This window comes from Poecilia formosa, unplaced genomic scaffold, assembly GCF_000485575.1.
Source record: "Poecilia formosa unplaced genomic scaffold, Poecilia_formosa-5.1.2 Scaffold159, whole genome shotgun sequence".
Taxonomy (NCBI): Eukaryota; Metazoa; Chordata; class Actinopteri; order Cyprinodontiformes; family Poeciliidae; genus Poecilia; species Poecilia formosa.
Genome location: NW_006800098.1, coordinates 1,378,599 through 1,401,134, shown reverse-complemented (window position 1 = coordinate 1,401,134; position 22,536 = coordinate 1,378,599). Strand labels below are relative to the sequence as shown.

The 22,536-nt window shown below is 41.4% G+C and overlaps 2 protein-coding genes across 3 annotated transcripts in view; one reads left to right on the top strand and one right to left on the bottom strand.

Annotated features, from left to right (window-relative positions):
* The window catches only part of wnt5b (wingless-type MMTV integration site family, member 5b), a 75,350-nt gene that overhangs the window by 11,173 nt on the left and 41,641 nt on the right, over nt 1-22,536 (bottom strand). The window contains exon 3 of one of the 2 annotated variants that reach the window (XM_007564479.2): nt 230-399. In XM_007564479.2, the coding sequence (XP_007564541.1) occupies nt 230-348 (119 nt within the window). In that variant the 5' untranslated portion in view covers nt 349-399. Of the gene's footprint in view, nt 1-229; nt 1,076-22,536 lie in introns of those variants that run through there. The other variant, XM_016677595.1, reaches the window with a different exon arrangement.
* fbxl14b (F-box and leucine-rich repeat protein 14b) lies at nt 15,779-20,046 on the top strand. Its single transcript, XM_007564477.2, has one exon. The coding sequence runs from the start codon at nt 16,452-16,454 to the stop codon at nt 17,652-17,654; it is 1,203 nt and encodes a 400-aa protein (XP_007564539.1). The 5' UTR covers nt 15,779-16,451; the 3' UTR covers nt 17,655-20,046.

Here is a 22,536-nt window from a genome sequence, read left to right as displayed (position 1 = left end):
AGCATCCAACGTCACAAAAAACAAAAAACAAAAAAAAAAACCCGGATCCCCAAAAAACAAAAACAGCTGAATGAATGCATCTTAAAATAAGAAAACAACAACAAACGGACGCGGAACATGGAGGGGATCCATCCCCAAATTATGCGTCAAACGACGCTCCAAATTATAAATCACATTCGAAGCACATGGGCGGATTTCAAAGCGGCATCTCCAGTTATCAGTCACTCACCACCACGAATTCGCCTCCACCATCAGAAGCTGGGAGCTGCAGGCGAGGACGACGCACGCCAGCTGCAGCAGATGTCGGACGGCTCCGGTCCGTCTCCTCGGGACGGGCCTGTTGTCCATGATTGTCCGCCGCGGCGCCGCCGAGCAGCCGGTGCGGGGCAAAGTGCTCTGCTGTTGAGACATGGGTGAGAAGGGTCACCGCGCGTCCTGCTCCGGCTAATTAATGGAGACGGTGTGAGTTCGGGTCCAGCTCACAAGTCCTCTTTAAGTGTGCCAAATGTTCCTACTCTTATCAGACTCTTTTTGCGCAGTATACAATAAGCCAGAAAAAGAAAAAGAAAAAATCCCAAGTTTATCCCAAGGTGTCAAGCAGTTGATCATCTGAAATCTATCGGAGGTGGAGGGGGAAAAAAAAAATCCACTTTCGTTAGATTCGTTAAATGAAAACGTTGTGCGTAAAACAGTTTATTAGTCCAGTTTAAGCCTTCTTTTATCAGCAGACAAATAAAACCAGCCAATGTGTGACATGCAGAATCCAGCTGTCTGGTTTGGACAGTAAAATAAAAATACACATATTAACAAGGATATTAAAATCTGAAAAAAGGTGAGGAGCCTGCTGCCTGTCCTTCCTGTCCCCCTGCAGCTGCTCTACCGCTGCTATCGCTCCCATTCCTTGTTTAAGTTTAGACTCCTCCTCTTTTTCGCACCCCGACTTCAGGCCAGAGCCGCCTCCCCCTCCTGTCACCACGTGAGAGGAGATCAGATGAACAACTGGAAACCACACACATCAGGGATCTGACACATCCATCTACAAATGTCTGTGTATTCTGGTCCCCCCCCCCCCACATATAACCAAAAAAACCCGGAATAAATTGAAGATTTTATTCAACACAAGAGTGGATAGAAAATGGTTAACAAATATCGCAAATGTGAAAAGCGTGACATGTATGTGCATTTACATCTTAATAAAATACCATGCTGTGGGGTTGGACTTAAATCTGTTTGCTTATTAGGTGCCTTCTGAAGGTTATTTGTTGAATATTTTTAGGGGTGATAGAGGAAAAATGACTGGTCTCACTTTTGTATTCTCGTTTGTGAAATATTTTGCAGGAATGTCCACTTATGGATCACGCTTTAATCGGCTTTTACAAACAGTATGGTTGTGACTTTGAAGGAAAACACATAAGTTGAGAGTTTTGGGTTTTTTTTATTACAAATTTAAAAAAAAAGATAAGAAAAGAGTGGTATATTTAGTCAGCAACTTCCATCCTTGAGTAATTCTGTACTGCAACTTTTGGATGTATACTTGTTACAACCCACCTGAAGCAAAACGTTGAATTACTTCCTTTGTGAAGGCCTGGTAATTAAGCAGTCACTTGATTCAGATGTGTTGGAGCAGAGATTGATCTGAAAGCTGCAGAATAGAGGCACTTTAAGACTTGATGCTTTAATCTGATGGCCCCTTCGCAACACGGCAGAGGCAGTGTCATGCTAAGGATGTATTATTTTCCTCCCACTTTCTTGCAACACCCTGCGTTGGTTTGTTGCGTAAAATCAAGATAAAGTAGTCTGGTTTATGGCTGCAACATCACAAAATGTGAGGTGTGAATATTTTACTGAGGTCCTGTAGACAACAGATTGTGGCCTGAGGTGATTGAAGTGTGGCAATCCAGTTGTTGATTCCTTCTCTCCATCCATCCATCCATACATGTGAATGGGGGCTGAACCTTTTTTTTTTTTTTTTGCTTAACAACCAGCCTTTACTAAAAGTTCATGTGGGTCAGATTCCTTTTATTAGCTGAAGTGAATGATTTGTTTGAGTAAAAGGTGAGTGCCTCAAAAATCTCCTAATCCTTCCCCCTCTTTGGAGTTTAAAAATAAAAAAAGACACACATACATACACACACACACACACGTAGGAACAGGCACGTTACCCTACACATTCACAGACAAGACGGTCAGGAGAAAAAGAAAAGGCGTGTTGAAGCGAGCTCTCCTCAATTCATAACCGGGTCTATAAGACAAACTGCAGGCGGGTCGGTGGGTGGTGAACCTGCAGAGCAGCTCTTTGATCCGACTCAGTGCCTCTCTATAAAGACCGCATCCACTTGGCCAAAGGAGGACTTGAATGGGAGGCCCCCGAAGTCTAGAGAAACCGATCAAAACATCCATAAAGCGCTGCTGGTAATGAGCTCTTCCCGGCTGTTTTGCTCAAAAAAGAAGGAAAAGGACAACTTTACAGATACTCACATTAACAGGTTGGATCCTCGTTTATTTAGCAGTTTCATACTTCAAAAATAATTTGCCATACACGTTTGCTAGATCATTGTTGACTCTCAATGATCTCAGTGAGAAACGTCAAAGTTTTGGTGTGTGCGCTACATTGAGACAGCGGTACGGAAGGTAAAAAGGTCCAATTCATCTTTGAGCATTTAAACCGGTTGCAGAGTAAATGCATCCACAGTAATGCGTGGTATGAGGTTAAGAAATTATTTTCTTGTAGTTTTCTCCTCTCAAATGAGACGACTAATAGGATGACAGCGCCCCCATCTGGGAAAAGATAAATATTAACCTTTAGTTATCACCAAACATTCAGTAATGACTCAGGAAAAAATGACTTACAGATAAATAAACCTTTACATATATATATTGTTTCAATTTTCATGCAGTCTTTTTATTTTGACTGTTATTTATTTTACAATTATTATTCAGATGTTTGATCTGCTGCTTGGTTTTGTTTTTTTCTCAATTGTACTCCGAGTTGCCCTGACATATTCTAGTGCCATTTCCAGGTTTTTCAACATTTTAAAAACAGACACAATGATTCAATATCCGACATTAAACTGCTGTTGTTACAGGCTTAACGTATTTTGTCACATAACTTCAAACTACAATGTATTCTGCTACAAATATACAAACACAGACACATGAACTATATTGAAGTGGAAGGAAAATTATGCAGCCAACACCACGGCATCTTGCTACCCACCAGATACATTTTTTTTATTTTTCACTAATAATTAAAAATGTATGTAGACTTTATTTGAAAGATTGTGCATAAGACTGACATAACGCATGTTATGAAAATGAAAGAGTAGAATTTTTATGATTGTCGTCATGACGTGTCATTCGGTAAATAATGTCACTTTTAATGCAAAGTTGCACAAAACGTCCATTAAAAGTGTCAACTTTGCATTAAAAGTGTGATTATTTATCGAATAGCACTACTAACTAAGACAATTTAAAGATTACAAGAAAGTTTGCCTGCTTGGAAGGCAAAGCAGGTTATAAAATGTTGCCTTTTAATATTTTCTAAATTTAAAATACATCAATGGCCAGTCCTGTACTATAACAGGAAAACAAACATCTGTGTCAGTAGAGAGGGACACAGCAATTAGATGACAAATCATTCAGTAGCAGCCATTGGATTAAATAGACTAATGTTACAGCGCCATCTACTGCTATCCAGATGTACAAAATTTACTTTAATACAGATATAAGGGCCTATATTCAGTTGGGTTCATGTTAATCTCCTTTATGCTTACAATCCATACCAGCTTTTGAGACACTGCAAAGTGAACTTGTTCCAAGTCTCATTTTGGATCTGCAGACAAAATTAAATCTTTGGAAATATAAGAATAAAGGACCAAAAATGATTCATATATCTCGAATCCTACATGCAATGTTTCTATTAAGACACTAGGAGGAGCAGTTGGGCCGCAGACGTCCCTTCAGCAAAAGAAATGGAGGCAAAGACAGGGAGGGAGGGGTGAGGGCACAAAGGCACAACTTGGACAAAGTAAGAGGAAGAAAGAAAAGGGAGGGGAGCGAGCGGAGGGTGAAAGAGGGAGGGGAGTGTCCATGTAAAGGATCCAGAGCGGCAGAAAGGGGTGGAAGGCGCAGGGAGGGCGGCACGTCCCTGGAGGATATGAGCAATAGGCGTGCAACAGGGAGCAATGCCTGAGAAAGTCGGCAACTCCTCTCTGGATTAACACCAGCCTCACTTTTTTATTGCCTCCAGTGCCAGACTGGAGCGGCAGCAGCGGCGGCAGCAGCCAGCTCCCCTCCTGCAGAGAAAGCAGCTGCAGTCGGCTGATGGAGGCTGAGCTGGTGCCCCGAGGAAGCCACTGGTGCCAGAAAGCAAAGTATTAATTTCTGGGAAATGAATGTCACTTTTAAATTGATTTCTCATTAGTTAAAGGGAGAGAGTTCAGGCAGAGGAGAAAGCTGAGGATGCACAGAGCGAACTTCGTTTTTTTTTTATGAGCACCTTCATCTTCGCTGAGACATCTAGACAGGTTATTTTTTTAATGGCAAATGTTAATATATGTATTTTTTTTCATTAATATTAACAGTTTAAGATAAAGGTACCTTTGGGAAACATTACTGAAACTGTGCCATAAAACTGATAATATTATTATTAATAATAACGCAGCTCTTTTGCAAAAGTAAAAGTTGTGAAAGTGAAGATGCCGTTTTAAAAATACAAACACAAACTAATACAACATTTCTGTGAGTGAAACTCAAAATACAAATAACATTTTTCTAGGCGTAGACTCAGTCTTCAGCAGTAAAGTGCAAACACAGAATAATTCTGAATTTTGCTTCCTTTAAGGTATTTTTACTTTCCGTCTGCATTTTCATCAGTGCTGCTTTTAGGAAGCTCCTGATTGACCCGTCTGCCTGCGTTCTGACCCTCCGTTAAGTTCACAAAAACAACGGGAATTTGGATTCAAACAGCAGGAACAGAAAAAAAAATAGATGGTCAGAGTTTATTGGAAAATGGATGCAGGGTTGAACTAAAACTGAACCCGTTTGCTTTTTAGTTTCCGGCCCGTGTTCAGTTCCTGTTCTGCTAGTCGTTCTTTTTAAATTGCTCCGTCTCCGACTGCTTTCTCAGCTGCTTCCACTCTGCTCATTATTCTCATCCGTTTATTGTTTCACTCATTAATTCTCCTCCCCAGTATATATTCCCAGTTTGTACTGGTGCATCAATGCTGCGTTATTCTTCCCTCAGCTGTCTTCCTTTCACATTCCTCGTTTTATTTAGCTTCATGATCTCCAGTTAACGTTGGTGGACCTTGGAATTTGGGTTTGTACGTTTCTCTTTTTTTTTCTGTTGGTAATATGTCACCAGTGGGCTTTATTCATTAGTTGAGCAGGAAGAAGAGAAGACCTGCAACGGCCAGAAATCAAACCAGGAACATTTGCGTTGAGGACTGTAACCTGCTCCAGGTGATTTGATGATTCATTAGAGATGATCTCAGGTTTTTCATTTACTTCTGCTATTAGACGGATATAGTCTATTTTGATATCCATCTCTTCTATGAGTCTCCTTTGCTTCTGTAAACTCCTGCCAGTTCTTCTTGAACCCTTGAAGAAACTCAAGACTCAATAGAAACACGCACTCACAAACCACTAGTAAAATTATTTCCCCTGATCACCACTGAAATTAAATGCGTGGGTGGAAGACCAGTGACTCTCCACTTTGTGTTAGGACCACCGAATGCAAAGATGCCAAAGCTTCCTCTGGGAGAGAGACAAGACTAGTCTCTGTAGCAACCAAAGGCCCTGAAAGCCAGAATTAATGTCAGACTTTAAAACATTTTAAACTCCTCTGCTCTCACGTTAAAGCTCTTTTTCCTCAGTGTCACCCTTTTCAATGCATTTCTATTAATCATAAACACGTGTTCTGCAGCAATCTGCCAAATGCAGCCGCCTGCAGGGGAATTTACAGCTGAAATTGTCCTCTCTCTTTCTCTCTCACACACACACCCAGAGGGACATGCAGACAGAGTTGGAAGTAGCTTTGAAGAAGCTTTAGGCTTTAAATCTGCCTCTTTGTTTTTCTCTCCGGCTACAAACACAACCATACATGGAAACCCATCTTGCTTTATTCTCCCTCCATCACTCCTTTCCACCTTGCTCCTGCATCCCCGTTCCTCCATCTCTCTCTCCCACCTCCGTTGCGCCCGCCCTCCCCTCCCGTCTCCTTCTTCTCCCTCTCCTAGACTCTGTCCATCTCCCTCCTCCTTGTCTCCATCCATCCTTATGTCAGCTGGCAGAAGATGAGTCATGCCTCTAGCTGGGAGGCTAAAACTCTCTCCGTCTTTCCCTCTAAATATATCCCTTCTGTACTTCCCTCTATGTCTCTTTTTCACTTGTTCTCACACTTCTCTCTGCTTTGTCTTGCCATCTGTTTCTCTGCAGCACTCTGCTTTGTTCTGTCGCTTCACTTCTGAGCTCTTTCTTGCTCTTTCCTCACACTTCTATGTGCTTCTGACAAGTTAACGTCAGAAGCTTGTTCTGATATTTGTTTAGATTTGTTTTATTTGTTTCTGTGCAAAAAGTGAAGCAGTTTTTTCTGAGCTTATGTCAGATTGTCTCAAATCTTTTAAAAACACATCAGCAAAAATTTTTTTAGCTACTATAAGTGGATCTGTGTTGGCCGCAGAGTCAAACAAAATCAAGTCTCCGCTCAAACATTTGAATTTTCCGTCAATAAAAATAACGGCGCCACTTTATCTGGAGCTTAGGCCCATTTCACAGCACACTAAGATTCCCCACTACTACATTAACAATCCATCAGAACGTCTCTGCAAGGTCTTTAAGAACAAAGTAAGCTACGCTTAATGTGTGATGACATGTGGGAGTTTCCCGACTGTTTTGAGCCTCCCACAAACCCTTTGGGATGAGATAGTGTTGGTTCATTATCCTGGTGGCAGCATATCTTTGTGCTGCGTGGAGCCTGATAGCTCGCCAACACACACGGCACCATGATCAGGCCGGCTGCACACGTACAGTAGATGGGTATGTGCTGCACTACCTGTGAAATATGTTTCCCACCTGCATGGCATTGCAGGTAATGATGGGGGAGGGTTTAAAGAAGAAGGAGTACTCATAGGGTGCATTTTAGAATTTAACAATCCAGGCTGAGAAATGTTGCAGTGCAACTCATAAAAAAGACTTCAGGTGCTGATCCTCCTCTGGTAAACTGATAAAACTGATGACAGTGTCTGTGAGAATCCAACTGATAGTGGAGGCACAGAAACCTCCCGTATGTATAGGGAGATTTGATTCCCATAATGGAGACATTGTGACAACAAAGCGAGGAAAATCAGCAGGGAACGAGACTAATCCGCAAGTGGCTTCACCACTGATGTGCAGGTTTTCCATCTGCTGCAAGCAAGTCTGAAGGGCCAGACAATTTATTTTAGTCAAGAGTTTTGGATTTTTCTTTGACCCATAGGCAAAAAGATGCAGCTAACGAATAAAATAAAGAAAAAAATTCTGCTGCAAATTTTGATGTTCTTTAATCCAATACCTTTACGTTAATCCAGGCTGAGAAAAGTTTAATATTTCAGAGAAAATCCACTTGGCCTTGTTTTGCACTGGAGTAGAATCCTGCGATCGAGGCCGCGTCCCTGATCGGTGCACCCAGGGAGAGGCGTGTGCAGCTGGGTTATGTCCCATGACTTCCCCGTGCCCTGCAGCCCTGAGAAGCACCAGCCTCCTGATCCCTTCCCGGGAGAAATTAACAAACACTTTGACAAGTCCAAACAGACACATGCAACTCCGTGCTTCACTCAGGCTTTTTCCAAACACCTATCGAAAAAAAAAAATAAAAATCTGATTTTTTTCACCTAAACTACTGACACATTTTAAATTACTTTCGGAGAGAAGATTCAAATTTAAAATCTACAGTTTGGGAATATGAAATGAGGGAATAAGAAGGACAAATGTTGGCTAGTGGTCTAATTTGCATCTCTTCTCTGGTTTTATTCAGATTACCTAAGAACGTCTAAAAAGTTGTCATTTGTGCCGCAGCAATTTTTCATTTTAAACTGACTTTTTAGCCGACAAGAAAGCAAAACCAACAAATTTCTAAGAAGCAAAACACCTCTACACAACATTGCATCATCTTTCTTCCACTTCACAATTAGAAACTACATGTAGCAGGGACAGTGGTTTGCAAAAGTAAGCAACTTTTTATTCATCTAAGGCAAAAATTCATTGTTTTCCACCTTCAGACAGACAGAAACTATGTAGACGGGCTTGCAAACACACACCAAACACATACACACACACACGGAACAATATGCAGCCTTTTCATGCCAGCAGATGACAGAGTGCATTGAGAAAATGCCAAAATGCTGAGTACTGTGGGAGAGAGTGTGCACGCCTGAAAAATCTCCTATGTCAGACTGCAGAGCTGGCAGAAATGGCGAGCATCGCTGAGGACTCTCACACACACACACACACACACACACACACACACACACACACACACACACGCAAACGCGCAGACAGACAGACACACACACCTAGGCAGAAAGTGTGCTGCAAAAACAGAAGGACGGCTGCATTGTGTAACACAACAACACGAGCCTACTGTAGCGAGTCGGATGCACAGGCAAGCTGTCGGATCAGAGAGAAGGAGGAAAAGTGGACATAAGGTACGAAGAGAAAGAGACGGAGCGGAAAAGGATGGGGATGGAAGATCTAGTTCAATTACTGCATCTCCCCTGATTCCAACCTTTCCTGCATTTCTATGATCTAAAATCTATCTCTAGGGCTTTTCTCTCAAATTATAAATGTACCAATGATTTTATGTGGTCTGTCTAACAACTACTTTTAGACTTTTAGGTGCCTGAAGAGCTGCTGCACCAGCTATTTTTGCCCAATAACATTTAATCAACCTGGACTCTTAAAAAAAAAAAGAAAAAAAAAAACTGTGGTAATGCCAGTGAATACAGTCATTCTCTCAGAGTCAGAAGCCTCTTTTAAATATGTATGAGGAGTTGTTTGGAGTTGGGGATGTGACGCAAACACTGGCTTCTGCAGTTTTTCATATGTGACCTCTCAAAGGTTTTTTTCTTTTTTAAAAACGCAGCTGTGAGAAAATGTCCAAAATCTCAAAAAAAGTTTCTCCAAAACAAATCAAAGCTTTATTGACTTATTGTGAGATTCATAAAATGTGTTTAATATTAATTTGCAGTTCAGTAAATATAAATATAAACAACTTATACCAAACATTTTCTGTGCAGTTCCAACTAAAATTTCAGTAGGTAACTTTTATTTTTTTTCGGTTTATCCGTCTCCAAGTATGCTGCCATGACATAGTAACAATTTTAACTATTTAAAACACTTTTTTTTTTTAGATAAAAGTTGCATATTGCAACTCTGACACATAAAATGTCATTATGTAAAAAGATAAACAAGTATGAACACCTTTACAGGGAGCTGAATTACTGACTTTTTTTTTTGCGTTAGCTCTGCAGTGACTCTATGGAGAACATTTAAGACGGCCAGGGGACCTTGTTCAGTACCGCAGCAGGGCAGGATTATGTGAAATGTTTGCACTGGTAGAGAGTAAATAAGAACAGCTGAAATAAGAACAGGGCAAATCAACACAAACACACACACACACACACAAAGACCAGGTTTCACTGCGATACAGGTGAAGCCCTGGTGGAGCGAGGAAACACCTGAGGGAACATTAAAGATTCAGCGAGTACAGCGAGCAGGCCACCCAGGTCATTGGATCCGCCGCCTTTCTCTCTTTTTGCTGCGTAAAGTTCTGTTAGTCTGCTTGTCATGGAGAAGGAAGAGAATCTACAGAGTCACGGTAATATCCATTCAGGAAGGCGTCGACCTTCGAGGGGGAACGTGTTGACACATGGCCACGTAACCTTGGCAACCGGCGACGGCTGCGGGTACAGATGAAGCGTGTTGTCGACACGAGCAATTATCCTGTTAGAGCCCTCCCCTGAATTATCAAACGCAGACACAAAGTTACACAAGCCCCGAATACACGAGCAGACGAGAGGCTGAAGACGTTGGAAGAAACGCACCGCAGGATTGGAGGGAGAAAGTTTAGAGATGATACAGCAAAAAAAAAAAAAAAACCACACACCTGCTAAATCTGGGGGATCATGCTCTCACCTCACTTTCACATCCCTCACCTTCTTTTCACCCTTCGAGCTCGATTTTGAAACCTTCATTTGACACACTGATGCCTTCCTCTTATCCCTCCTCTTCCTCTGACCCCTTCTCTCCCTCGCCAAGTCCCTCCATACCTCTCCATCCCCTCCTTCTCGCTCAGTGTGAGTGCTAAGCGGGGGCCCAGCGGGTTTTCTAAGAGGGCTATGACACACCCCAGCAGGGCACACACACACACACACACACACACCACACACACGCAGTTGGAATGTGAGGCAGACAGAAAAACAGAAAGAAAAAAAATGCACGCTGTGCAGCCACACACACACACACACACACACACACACACACACACACACACACACACAGGATGTGGGGAAGGGATGTATAGCTACTGATACTAGGAATACATTTGAACCACTTCAACCTTTTCATATTTTGTCACATCATAACTATAAGCTTTAATGTATTAATAGGGATTAAACAAAAAGTAGTTCATAATTGTGAACCAGTACTGCGAAAAAGTATTTTCCTCCTTCAGTTATTCAGTTCTTAACACAGTTAAATGTTTCAGTATAGTTTTATTTTTCTTAATTGATAAGGTGAAGATAAAATGACTAAAAACCAAATGCACTTTTCATGATTACATGAAGAAATCACTTTGGGGCTTCATTGATCCACAAGGAAACCGTCAGGCACAATGGAGGGGAAAAACTTTGGAGAAACATGGAACATAGTTAGCCTTCCTAGAAATGATCAGCCTATGAAATTACTCCAAAAATTTATACTAATTCATGAGCTCGTAAAACAATGTTGAACAGCAAATTACTGCAGACCTGACATGATTCAATAATGAGGAGCGATTGGGCAGAAATTACATCCATAAAAGAGTTCCAAAAAAATTATTCTGATGATCCGAGATTTTTTTGAGAGAAAAACAGAAATCTACCTGAAAGTTGTGTGACCTGTTGCATCTGTCCTAAAATTAACACAGGATGTGAGAAAAAAACAACTCTCACACTGAGTGGTTGCATTCGTTTCCGATGTACAACCACGAACATCCATACGGCCTGAAAAAGTTCAACTATTATTTACTTTTTAAATTGAACTCAAGTTTATTTGACAATATTAAACATCTAATTGTGAGACAAAAGCTAAAATAGAAGATCTAAAAATGGACAAACACTTTTTCCCAGCACCGTATGTGGCAAATAATTTGCACTACATATCACCATCAATGCAAACTTAAGAGTTGTGCAATAATTTGTTAATTTCTGTTTTTAATAAGCCAAACAAATCTCTGGAGGATGTTGCTTAAGCCATAAAGTGGCTTTTGACAGGCTTCCATCACTTCCATCCCATGAGGTTCATCAAACAGACCAGAACCCAGTACCGTTAGGCCATGTTCTGCTGGAAGACGCTGTGACTTTCCCACCCAAGGTGTTTGCTCTGTCATTATTAAGCTTGGTATTCATGTCAGGACTGCTATTTTGAAAATGCATGACGCACTCTGCCCCTGAATACCAAGGACGTAGGTGTTGGCAGCCACAAGGGACAATGCAGTTAGCTGCTTTGTTTTTACCCTTGATGAAAGTACAGAACATGAGTTAAGAGAAGAGGGATGGATCCTGAATGTTTTCTCGCATTACAAATAAAAATCTATTTCACATATCTACCAAACGGATCTATTATGCGACATCAGGAGGCTATTAATAGGTAAATTTATGTAAAAATAGCATAAAGGGATTAAAAATAGGCAGCATGAAGTGACTAATTGCTTTCAGTGCTACGTAAGGAAGTTCTTCTTCCAAGCTGACTTATTTTATATTGAGATTTGAACAAGAGTAACTGAATTAATCAGTATTTCAGCAATCCACTTCTGGCCTGTAATTTATTTTTCAGAACATATGAAATCAAATCTCCCTGGAAATCAGAATGAGCTTTTAGTAGTGAGGTGAGGCCAAACAAATTAATTTAATTCACTTGTATTTGTATGCAGAATACAAGAATACAGAATACATTTTTGATCCAAAGGTGTTCCTTTCTCAGTTTATCTAATTTAGTGTTTCAATTCAAAGTGTTAAACTCAACTATAGGTTTGTGGTATACAGGGAAATATATTTAATGTGCTTATTTAGAATATAGCATGTGTTTTTACTTTTAATGCATAAATGTGATTAATCCATATAAAATAACAGAAAGTTTAGTGGAAGGATAACTGCAGCCTGGATAGTTTCTCAAAGCAGCTAGATTTGTGCTTCCAAGAGCCACAGTAAACATACACACCTAGAAGTACAACAGTTCAAATCCTTGAGTTAAGCCACTCCTCAACCCATGATAACATCAGAAGCATCTTACTTGGACTGAGGAGAAAAATGATTGGATTGTTACTAATTGTCCTCTTTTTAGATGCAAGTTAGAAATTCACCTCCTGCAATCTGGAGGAAGAGTGTAAAAGGAACAAAATCCAACTTGTTTGAGGTCCAGTGAAGCTTCAACAATCAGTGATGATTTATTTAGGGAGTCGTCCAGCAGGACATTTGTATAGCACTTCATGCTTCTCTCAGCTGATGAGCCTGATGAAGATGTTGATTTCATTTTCCAGCGGGACTTGTCACCTACCCACTGCCTAAAACACCAATATCTGCTTTAATAGCCATGTTATCTGTCATTATTCAGGGTGGTTGTGGTGTTTTATTTACCTTTTCCCTGCTGTTTCTCCTTCCTGCTTCAGCTGGTCGTCTATAAGAGGGCACTGCCCCGCTGGCTGCAGATACGCACATGTCGCTCATCAAGCCTGCTGGATGTGTTGAGCTGCCATATGGTCCTCCTTCGACAGACTGTCAACAGTGGAATGGTAATTTGCTTGCTGAAACTTCCCTTGCGCTTCCTCTGCGTTCGCAGACTACCTACAGGGACTGCTGCATGTCTAACACAACTTTAGCAATTCTGTGGTTCTAGTGCAGTGGTTCTTAACCTTTTTTGAGGTACCGAACCCACCAGTTTCATATGCGCATTCACTGAACCCTTCTGTTGTGATAAAAAAAAAAAATATGATATTTCCCCCCCACCCTGCAAATTGAAGACATAGGGGTGCCTCAACTAGAGTCTAGTTGGGTCACCCCATGATCACTATGTCTTCTTAAAAGGTAGAGTCTCTGAGAGCAGTTCTTCAAAATATAGTCAGTGTTTTCAGCAAAGTTGAGCTGACTGTCCAGGAACAACCTAAATTTGCCGCAGTTTCAACAGGTTGGCCATCGAGAAAAACTGGAACCACTTTAAGGTCTTGTTTAGATCATTTAATTAGCTCTATATTCTTAAGAGAATGAAAAATTTATAATAAATAATAAAGACTTTGCGGTATTCTGATTTAGTAATGTAATTATATTAGTTGTGTTACCACCCCCACGCCACTAGAGGCAGTAGGAACCCCGAAAAGATGCGACTAAGGAGCAGATTTAGAAGTACACCGAAAGCTACAGCATTTGGTAAAAACTGTGAGTTTTGTTGAAGTAATTAAAGATACAAGTTCAAATCCATGCTGAGAGTGGAGCTCCTTCAATAAGTGCTCTTCTGCAGCTCTGATTTGCTAAGCAATGTAAGGTGATCCTCTGCAGCAAGTGATGGCAAAGCGGGGCGTCATCATGACTTTATACAAGTGTGTCTTTACCTCCGCGGCAGAGGCTCCGCCGAACCCTTGAGACCGACTCATCGAACCCCTGGGGTTCGATCGAACCCAGGTTAAGAACCACTGTTCTAGTGCAAAAGCACTTTGACTAGAAAAGTGCACTAATTTTACTCTGAAACCAATTACTTTTACCAATTATTTGCCATACCAACTTTTACGATTAACTTCTAACCAACCAACCTAGAGTTATCAATCTTGTCAAAATTTCTCAGACATTTATTAATCTACCTGAAAATCAACATCATTACCTTAACTTCTTGTTAACTTGGGTTTTATCTCTTGTAGAGTTTCCATAAAACTCAAAACAAGCACTGAAGAGCTAAAAAATTGCAAATACATCTCAGCTGAGGTTCATGATTCAATAATAAAAATGGGCAGACATTACATCCAGGGGAGAGTTACAAGGATACAGGAAAAAGCCCAAAGGCAAAAACATTCCCTTTGGGTCACGAAAAAGACAGCAACTGGTTGAAACTAAAGCTCACGATTGTATTGTCAAGAGGAAAATGAAAGACACCATAACTAATAATGCAGATGATCAACATGAGCTTCTTTAACATTTGAGCTGAGCCACAGGTGGATAACCTGCATGCCACGCTCTGGATAATGCAGTAATTTATACAAAAAGGATCCCTGGCCAAATACTGTGATATTCCTGTGCTCATTTTAAATGCAATTCTCTAATACTTTGAGTAAATTAATTAGATTTTCATTAGCATGTTTTTAAAATATTCGAATGTATATATATTTTTTCTTTTCAAGTTAATTTATTCTAGCATCACATTACTTACTTTTTCAGACTTTTATTGTCGCTGTAATGTTTTATTAAACAGCATCCTATTTAATAATATAACATTAACCTTTGTTTTTAAAATACAACCTAATTGAATATTAAAGTCAAAAAGTGAGGTTTTTGTACCCCATAACACAATGTAAATGATTAAACATATGTACTGTATTTTCTTATTAAATTTACCATATCTACAGTATGTCATTCTTACTTTCTGTGTGTTTATTTTTTCAAAACTTTATGTGAATCTGCAAGCTTTGACTTCCGGTTGGTACACCTGAATTTCCCCTTTGTGGGACAATGAAGGTTATTTTGATTCCATATTATTTTGAAACAGCAGTGTCTGTGTCTGTAGCAATGAAATATCACTCTTTGAATTATGAGTGAGTGAGCATTTCTCTGTGGCATCTGTCAATATATCAAAAATAATCAATGAAATGGTTAGATGTTATGCAAGATGTTTTTTTTTTATGGAGAATGGACGATAAATGAAGGGGAACGCAGAAAAAAAATTCCATACTCTATTCTTTTCCCCCCTTTCTTCCAGGCTTGAAGAAAACAAAAATTAAATAGACTTAATTTCTTTGGTATTAGTTTCCATTTCAAGAAAAGGGAAATGGAGGAAAGTGGAGCTCTCAGACTGGGACTGAAACAAAGAACACCGGTGTCTGTTTCTGGGCCGTTTGGGGGAATTCCTCAAAACAACGATTAAAATCAGTAAGATGGAGGGGGAAACAACCTTCCAACGACACATACACAGAGTAGAAGCCGACTGTCCTGTTGGCTTGTCAATGTTTCCTGTGTGGTCCGTTTAAAGGGTTAAAACCCAAAGTGAACTGAATTGTAAGAAGTTGGTTTCCAAGGGAAACTGTTCGCACCGTTCCAGCTGAGGCGGGACAAACCAACTGCGTCACACGGGGAGAGTAGGGGTGCTCAGACTCACACACGAAATAAACTCACACTCTGGCGCGTAATAAACACCTCAAATCAAATTTTTACGCTGTTAAAAGTATTCATAGAGCAACTGTAAGAGTTATTAGTGACGTGAAACAGTTATAAGGAGTTACTGTGAGCGTCAATTGTGGCGTCGACCCCTCCGGTGTTGCCAGAGTGCCGGGTTTCCTGCCAAGTCGGTTTGAAAAGAGCAGACAAAGGCTTTGAGCTCAGGACGCCCCTCTCTGCCTCTCACTCTGCCCACAAAGCCAACCTAAACTCCCGTCTTTTCCGCTTTTTCCCCCCACTTTGTCATGGAGCTGCCCCGTAACCAGCAGCGCTAAGGCTGCCGCTTCAGCGCTTACTTCCTCCTTCTGAAATGTACGACCGTCTGGATCCCCGCTCGGCCGCCGGAGGAAGGCTTTTTGTGGGTATAATACGAGGAAGCGTCGTCTGAGAGAAGAGGGAGAGGGGGGAAGGATTGACGCTTTTACCTCCTCTCCTCCTCCTTCTTCCTTTTGCCCCTTCTGCCTGCTCCTTTTTGGCGGATAGCGGGGTTCAAGCAGGAATTAACGTTTTTCTTTGCTTTTTTTACTTTGACAATATCTATTTGAATCCTGCTGCGCAACCAGACCGGATCACGTGGCACCAGAGAGAGTTGGATCGATTTTGCACAGTTCAGAGTGAGAGTAGGAGTAAAATAAAACAAGAGCAGCACACAACTCCTGCTTTCTAGTTTTTTTTTTATTAAAAAAAACAACAACTGGGACTGTTGTTACTTTTGCATAATTTCAAGTGCAGAAGGGGGTTCGTTTTTCAGCCTTGGAGGTGTGGAGTATTGATTCTTATATGCCTGGGTTTTGAAAAACAATGGAGACGCACATTTCGTGCCTCTTCCCAGAAATTTTGGCCATGATTTTCAGCTACCTGGACGTGAGGGACAAAGGCAGGGTGGCCCAAGTGTGCATCGCTTGGAGGGATGCATCCTACCACAAGTCGGTGTGGAGGGGGGTGGAAGCCAAGCTTCACCTCCGCCGGGCAAATCCTTCCTTGTTCCCCAGCCTACAGGCCAGGGGGATCCGGAGAGTCCAGATCTTGTCCCTGCGCCGCAGCCTGAGCTATGTCATCCAGGGGATGCCGAACATAGAGTCCCTCAACCTGTCTGGCTGCTACAACCTAACAGATAACGGACTGGGCCACGCGTTTGTGCAGGAGATCCCGTCTCTAAGGGTTCTGAACCTAAGTCTCTGCAAGCAGATCACAGATTCCAGTCTAGGCAGGATCGCCCAGTACCTGAAGAACCTGGAGGTGCTGGAGCTTGGCGGCTGCAGCAACATCACAAACACCGGGCTCCTGTTGATAGCCTGGGGGCTCCACAGACTTAAGAGCCTCAATCTGAGGTCCTGCAGGCATGTCTCAGATGTAGGGATCGGACATTTGGCGGGCATGACCCGGAGTGCGGCAGAGGGCTGCTTGAACCTGGAGTACCTGACCCTCCAAGACTGTCAGAAGCTGACAGACCTGTCACTCAAGCATATCTCCAAGGGGCTTACCAAGCTGCGGGTGTTGAATCTGAGCTTCTGTGGTGGGATCTCGGATGCGGGGATGATCCACCTGTCTCACATGACCTCCCTGTGGAGCCTCAACCTGCGCTCCTGTGACAACATCAGTGACACAGGAACTATGCACCTTGCGATGGGCACCCTTCGCCTCTCCGGGCTGGACGTCTCCTTTTGCGACAAGATTGGGGACCAGACCCTGGCGTACATTGCTCAGGGACTGTACCAGCTCAAGTCCTTGTCCCTGTGCTCCTGCCACATCTCAGATGACGGGATAAACCGGATGGTGAGGCAGATGCACGAGCTGAGGACCCTGAACATTGGACAGTGCGTGCGCATCACAGACAAAGGGCTGGAGCTCATAGCCGACCACCTGACCCAGCTGGTGGGCATCGACCTGTATGGATGTACCAAGATCACCAAGAGGGGACTGGAGCGAATCACGCAGCTCCCCTGCCTTAAAGTGTTGAACCTGGGACTCTGGCAGATGACGGAGAGTGAGAAAGTGAGGTGATTGGGAGTGTTTTGGTGTGTGTTTGTGTGTGTGTGCGTTTCTTTTTTGGATGGAAAGGGGTCACAAGGAGCAGGAGGAGTCAGGGTGAAAAGCTCAGCTGGCTTTCTTTTATTTAAAAAGAGAAAACCCCTCCCTGCATCCTCCGATGTAAGGTGAGCCTCTTCCATTTGACCTGCCTCTTCTTTTCAGCTGTTTAACTTTTCATTCTGTTGGCCCTGCAGCATCTAGACTCGTATCTTAAATATAAGACTTCCTGGAAACCCACTAACAAATCTGAGTTTTAATATCTCAAGAAATATCTGACCTGAACTGCAGTAACTTAGCTTATTTTTCAAACGACTTATAATTTTCTTCTTACAAAAACACTTTGATTCTTGACACTTGCATCCATCCAAAATCCTTTTTTTTATATATATATTCAAAGCAAAGACAGGTTGTTGAAACTTATGAATGAGATTTATTTTTGCTACGAGTTCAGATTTGATGACTAATCGCCGCTACAGCCATCACGCCTAATAAATGTTTGGCTACCTCGTATGTGGTTGTTTCTTAAAGGATGTATACAGTTCAAAACGAAGATGGAAAGCTGAGAAATGAGAGACTGGTAGAAAATGTGCCTAAAGGGACTGTGTCTGCCCCCTCCCCCATCCGTCCTTTCCTCCCTCCCTTCTTTCATGAGCAGAGCCAGAGAAAGGAGACCAGTACACAATCTGACTACCTTTGTTAATTTAACCCTATAAACAGCACCCATTTTCTGTGGAGTTTAGTCCGATTACAAGCCGACGTCACTTCACAAAAAAAAAAGAAAAAATCCCAACTCGCGCATCAAAAAGAGGTTTCTTGTGTGTTTGCTTAATTCTTTAAAAGGATAAAGTCCAACTTTAATGTCCTTTTTTGGCAGGATTAAGAGCATACCCCGTGGCAAAAATACCTATAATTGTTTTGCTATGACTAGGCATGGGTCGGTATCAGATTCTTTGCACTTTTCCTTATAAGATAAGTAAAAATGCAAACATTTTAAACTGATAAACATTGCTTTCATTCAAAAAAGTAAAGCAACAAATATTCTTATTGCTGCAAATTGGTTTTGATACATAGATAAAGCAAAAAGAGATGCATCTTGATCCTGGGGTCAAATATAGAATATACTTTTTGGTCTGTAAATGTATCAGCAAAAGAGTAGGTACTTTGATGCACTTTTTAATTTAACAAAACTTACATTCAAAATTAGAGATATGTACTTGATATCTGGTCATCCTATAGTTTTTTTTTCCTGGACTTAACTATGCCCAATGATCAATAAAAGCTGCACCATATTTTTTTGCTGTTTTATGCGTTTGTCAGGAAACATCAGAATCGGCAGGTCAGGCCACAAAAGAGAAATTGGGGTCGGCCAGTTAAGGCCTAATTGCTGCACCTTTGGAGGAGATGTCTGCTGAAATGAGTCATTTTTCATGAGTGGTTTTACTGCAGTTTTCACGCCATCATTGTTTTTCACAACCAGAAATATCTAAGACAGTTGTTTTTATAAGCCAAATAAAATAATAGGTTGGAAAAACATTAGAATTTGCAGGTCTTTTTTTTATTTAACCAGAAATTGGTATTGGCTGGTAAAAGCCAGATTGGTGCATCTCTATAATAAGGGTCTTTTGGCACTTCTTTAGTTCCCACAGCATTATGGTCTGTGTATTTCCGAAAAGCCAAATGTGTCTTTCTGATAAACAAGGTGAACATTGCAGAAGCATTTTTTTTCCCAGCCAGCTGACTGGCAGTGTGCAGCGACAAGTGATGTAGGGGTAGCACTGCGTTACTCTATCCTCCATGCAGCCAGATTTATTGAAAAGGTGTTTAAATCGGAGAAAAGAAAAGATCGGTTGTGACATTTTAGTGATTTCAAAGCTGCAAGATCTTGGTATATCTTAATAATAACCGGGCCATGCCTGCTTATGACACGGACAAGAAAAGGGTATAACAACAGTTATGTTAAACCTTGTAGGTCCTGTTGAGCTGTAGGTGTTTTTGTAAGGCATGCTGGTGGAGATGAGTGTCCAGAGTACTTCAAATTGAAGTGATTTCTATGTCTTACCCTTTATTAATCGTAACAAATCAGGGTTTGTCTTGTGCTCTTATTTTCCCACATTAGTACAGACGCACTCATATTCATGTTGCCCTTACCGGTGCACAGCTTTCCCTTTCCCCCAAGCCCCCCATTTGTACCCTCTTCTTCATCTCTCTGAATAAAAATACCCTCCGAATCAATTCTGAGACATGCTTAGAATAAATAGCAATCGATTTCCCCCCCCGACTTCCTCGCTCCCTCGAGTTTTGGGTTGCAACGAGCAGAATATACGTCTTTCTTTCCCCCTTTTCTCATCTTACCGTCCTTCCTTTGAAAAAAAAAACAAAAAAAACATGCAGATTTAGACTGTACACACATGCACACGCGCACACCGAGGTGTGTGTGCGCATTTTTATTGTAATGCAATGACCTGCAAGAAAATGAATATAAACGGATGTGCGTCCTGCTGAAGAAGCTATGTGCGTGTGTGTGTGCGCGTGTGTGTCTTTGACAATAAAGAGATGTACTGTATATTATGTGTTTGTAAAGAAAAAGAATGCAGAATCCCAAATTAAATTGTTTTATATTCTTACGGTTAAAAACAATTAAAGATATTTATATAATGAACGAACCAGCGGTGTGGATTATTTGTGTTGTTTTACATTCCTCCCCAATGAGCTCTGGTGCACTTCTTCAGAACAATATGGCCTTTTATTATTTTAATACACGACTCCAAATAGCCGCCCACATATTTAGGACCATTGTCCTGCTTATCAAACGGGCTTGAACAAAAACAAAACAACAAAAAAAATCTAATTTGTTGTTTTATTATTTATGAGGAGGCTCAAAATGGATGCTTGCCGTCTTGATTTGGCTGCGGCGCCTGTGTAATTAATTATCACCATGGCGTTTATTATAGCAAACTGTTCTGCCTTGCTGATTTTTTTTAATCATCAAAGTGTCCTAGTCATCCTCAGATGCAACCAGAATGTGCAAAGTTAGGGGGGAAAAAAGATGATGAGATTCGCATCATTGATTATTTCAGTTTAATGAATTTTTATGAAGGTTTTTTACCTTTAAGGGCATTTATTTATTTATTTATTTATTTTTTTTTTGCTTTGCTTTAATTATTTGAGCTGTGTCTTTGCAGCCACATCCAAGTTTCCTCTTACTGCTTTCCATCAGGAGGTGTTTTGTGTGTGAAGCGACACACACCACACATGCACAGGGTTTGCCAGGCCTGCTCAGTAACCATTGTCTACTTTTAGAAGTTAGGGACAGGTTTCGGTGTTTTTTTTCTTCCCTCCTTTTTTTCCCCTCCTCTTGTTCAGTCACGCATACCAGATCCCAGACCAGGCAGGGGACCCAACCAGCACCACCACACATCCCCCCTCCTCACACACACACACACACGCACACACACTCTTCCTTTTAGCATTCCACACCATCATTCAAAGCATTTAAGCATTCTCTCCCTCCTGACTCTCCATCCATGGGGATTTGAGGATAAAGGCCAACAAGAGGGATTGTTGACCAGTGGGACACACATAAAATGTCAGTGTTTGCTGTTTTTTAAGTTCCTCTTTAGCGGGGCTTTGGTATTGTGCAATAGGAGTGCAACAAAGTTGTCTGACATTATGAAACGTTTGCTGAAACCTTTGGGGGGGAATATTTTGTTCTTATGGAGAGAAATGTCACATGTTTAGCCATAGCTCAGAGATACATAACTACAAAATAGGAAAATCTGCTAACAATAAAAATTTCACTTTTCAAAAAGAATGCCATGCAATTGTACCTAATTACAATCTGTTCCTCCAGAAGTCACTTTAATGGGAAATATAACTCAGCTGTGTGCAATATAATGCCAGAATAAATAACATAAAAGGGTGTCAATACTTCCGCAAGGAGCTAGTTCACTATGCTTTATGGTGATTGCTACAGCAGTCCTCTAATTATTGGCAGGACTCATCTGACCCTGTAACAGACTCCCCATGACCGTTACTGGGACAGGACTGTGTTTTTGTAGTTATATCTGCAGTTATATTAGAAACAGTGGTTCTTTCGCCCCCCCCTTGTTTCCACAACAGCAATAAAATTTCAAAGGTTTTGCCTTATAATGACTACTCAAAAGTACATGAAAGGCTTGTGCTTTTAATACAGTTTACAGTTTGCAATCCTGGCCGCAGAAGAACAAACTAGCGAGGACACAGCTGCAATCCATTCATTAGATGAACAGCGAGCAGGGAGGTATACGAGATAAACCGACTGGTTCCTATCATGTGACATTTGGTGTGCAGACCCTCTCCCGATGGATACAGGGAGGTCACATCGCGTATTGCTGCAGAAAAGCTTCAGTAGGATGAAATGTAGACTTACAAAGATACAATCGACTGCATTCAAATGATAATGGGATACTTTATTAATCCCTGCAGGGAGAATCCCTCTTTGTGTGCGCTACCCTCCTCAAAGAGGTCAGAGGTCGGGGATCGGCTCCAGAGCACCTCCGCTGGAGCTGCTGGGGGAGTTGGTGACTTGCTCAAGGACACGTCAGCGGGGAGGAAGGTTGCCAGGGTTTAGTCTTGTCTAGTTTGTGAGTCATGTGCGTGCAGTGCAGGCCATCTTTAGGACAGATTTCATTTTAACATGAAATCGAATTGCTTGCTGAAGCTGCTACGTTTGCATCTAGGACAGAGACAGAAAATTCAGCCCAGGATTTTTGCAGAATTGATCATCATTGCAAGCACTGAGTGTATTTTGAATTGTTTTAAAAGAGCTACCAGTCTTTCCATTGTTGAAAAATATCACTATCAGGCACCAAAAGCT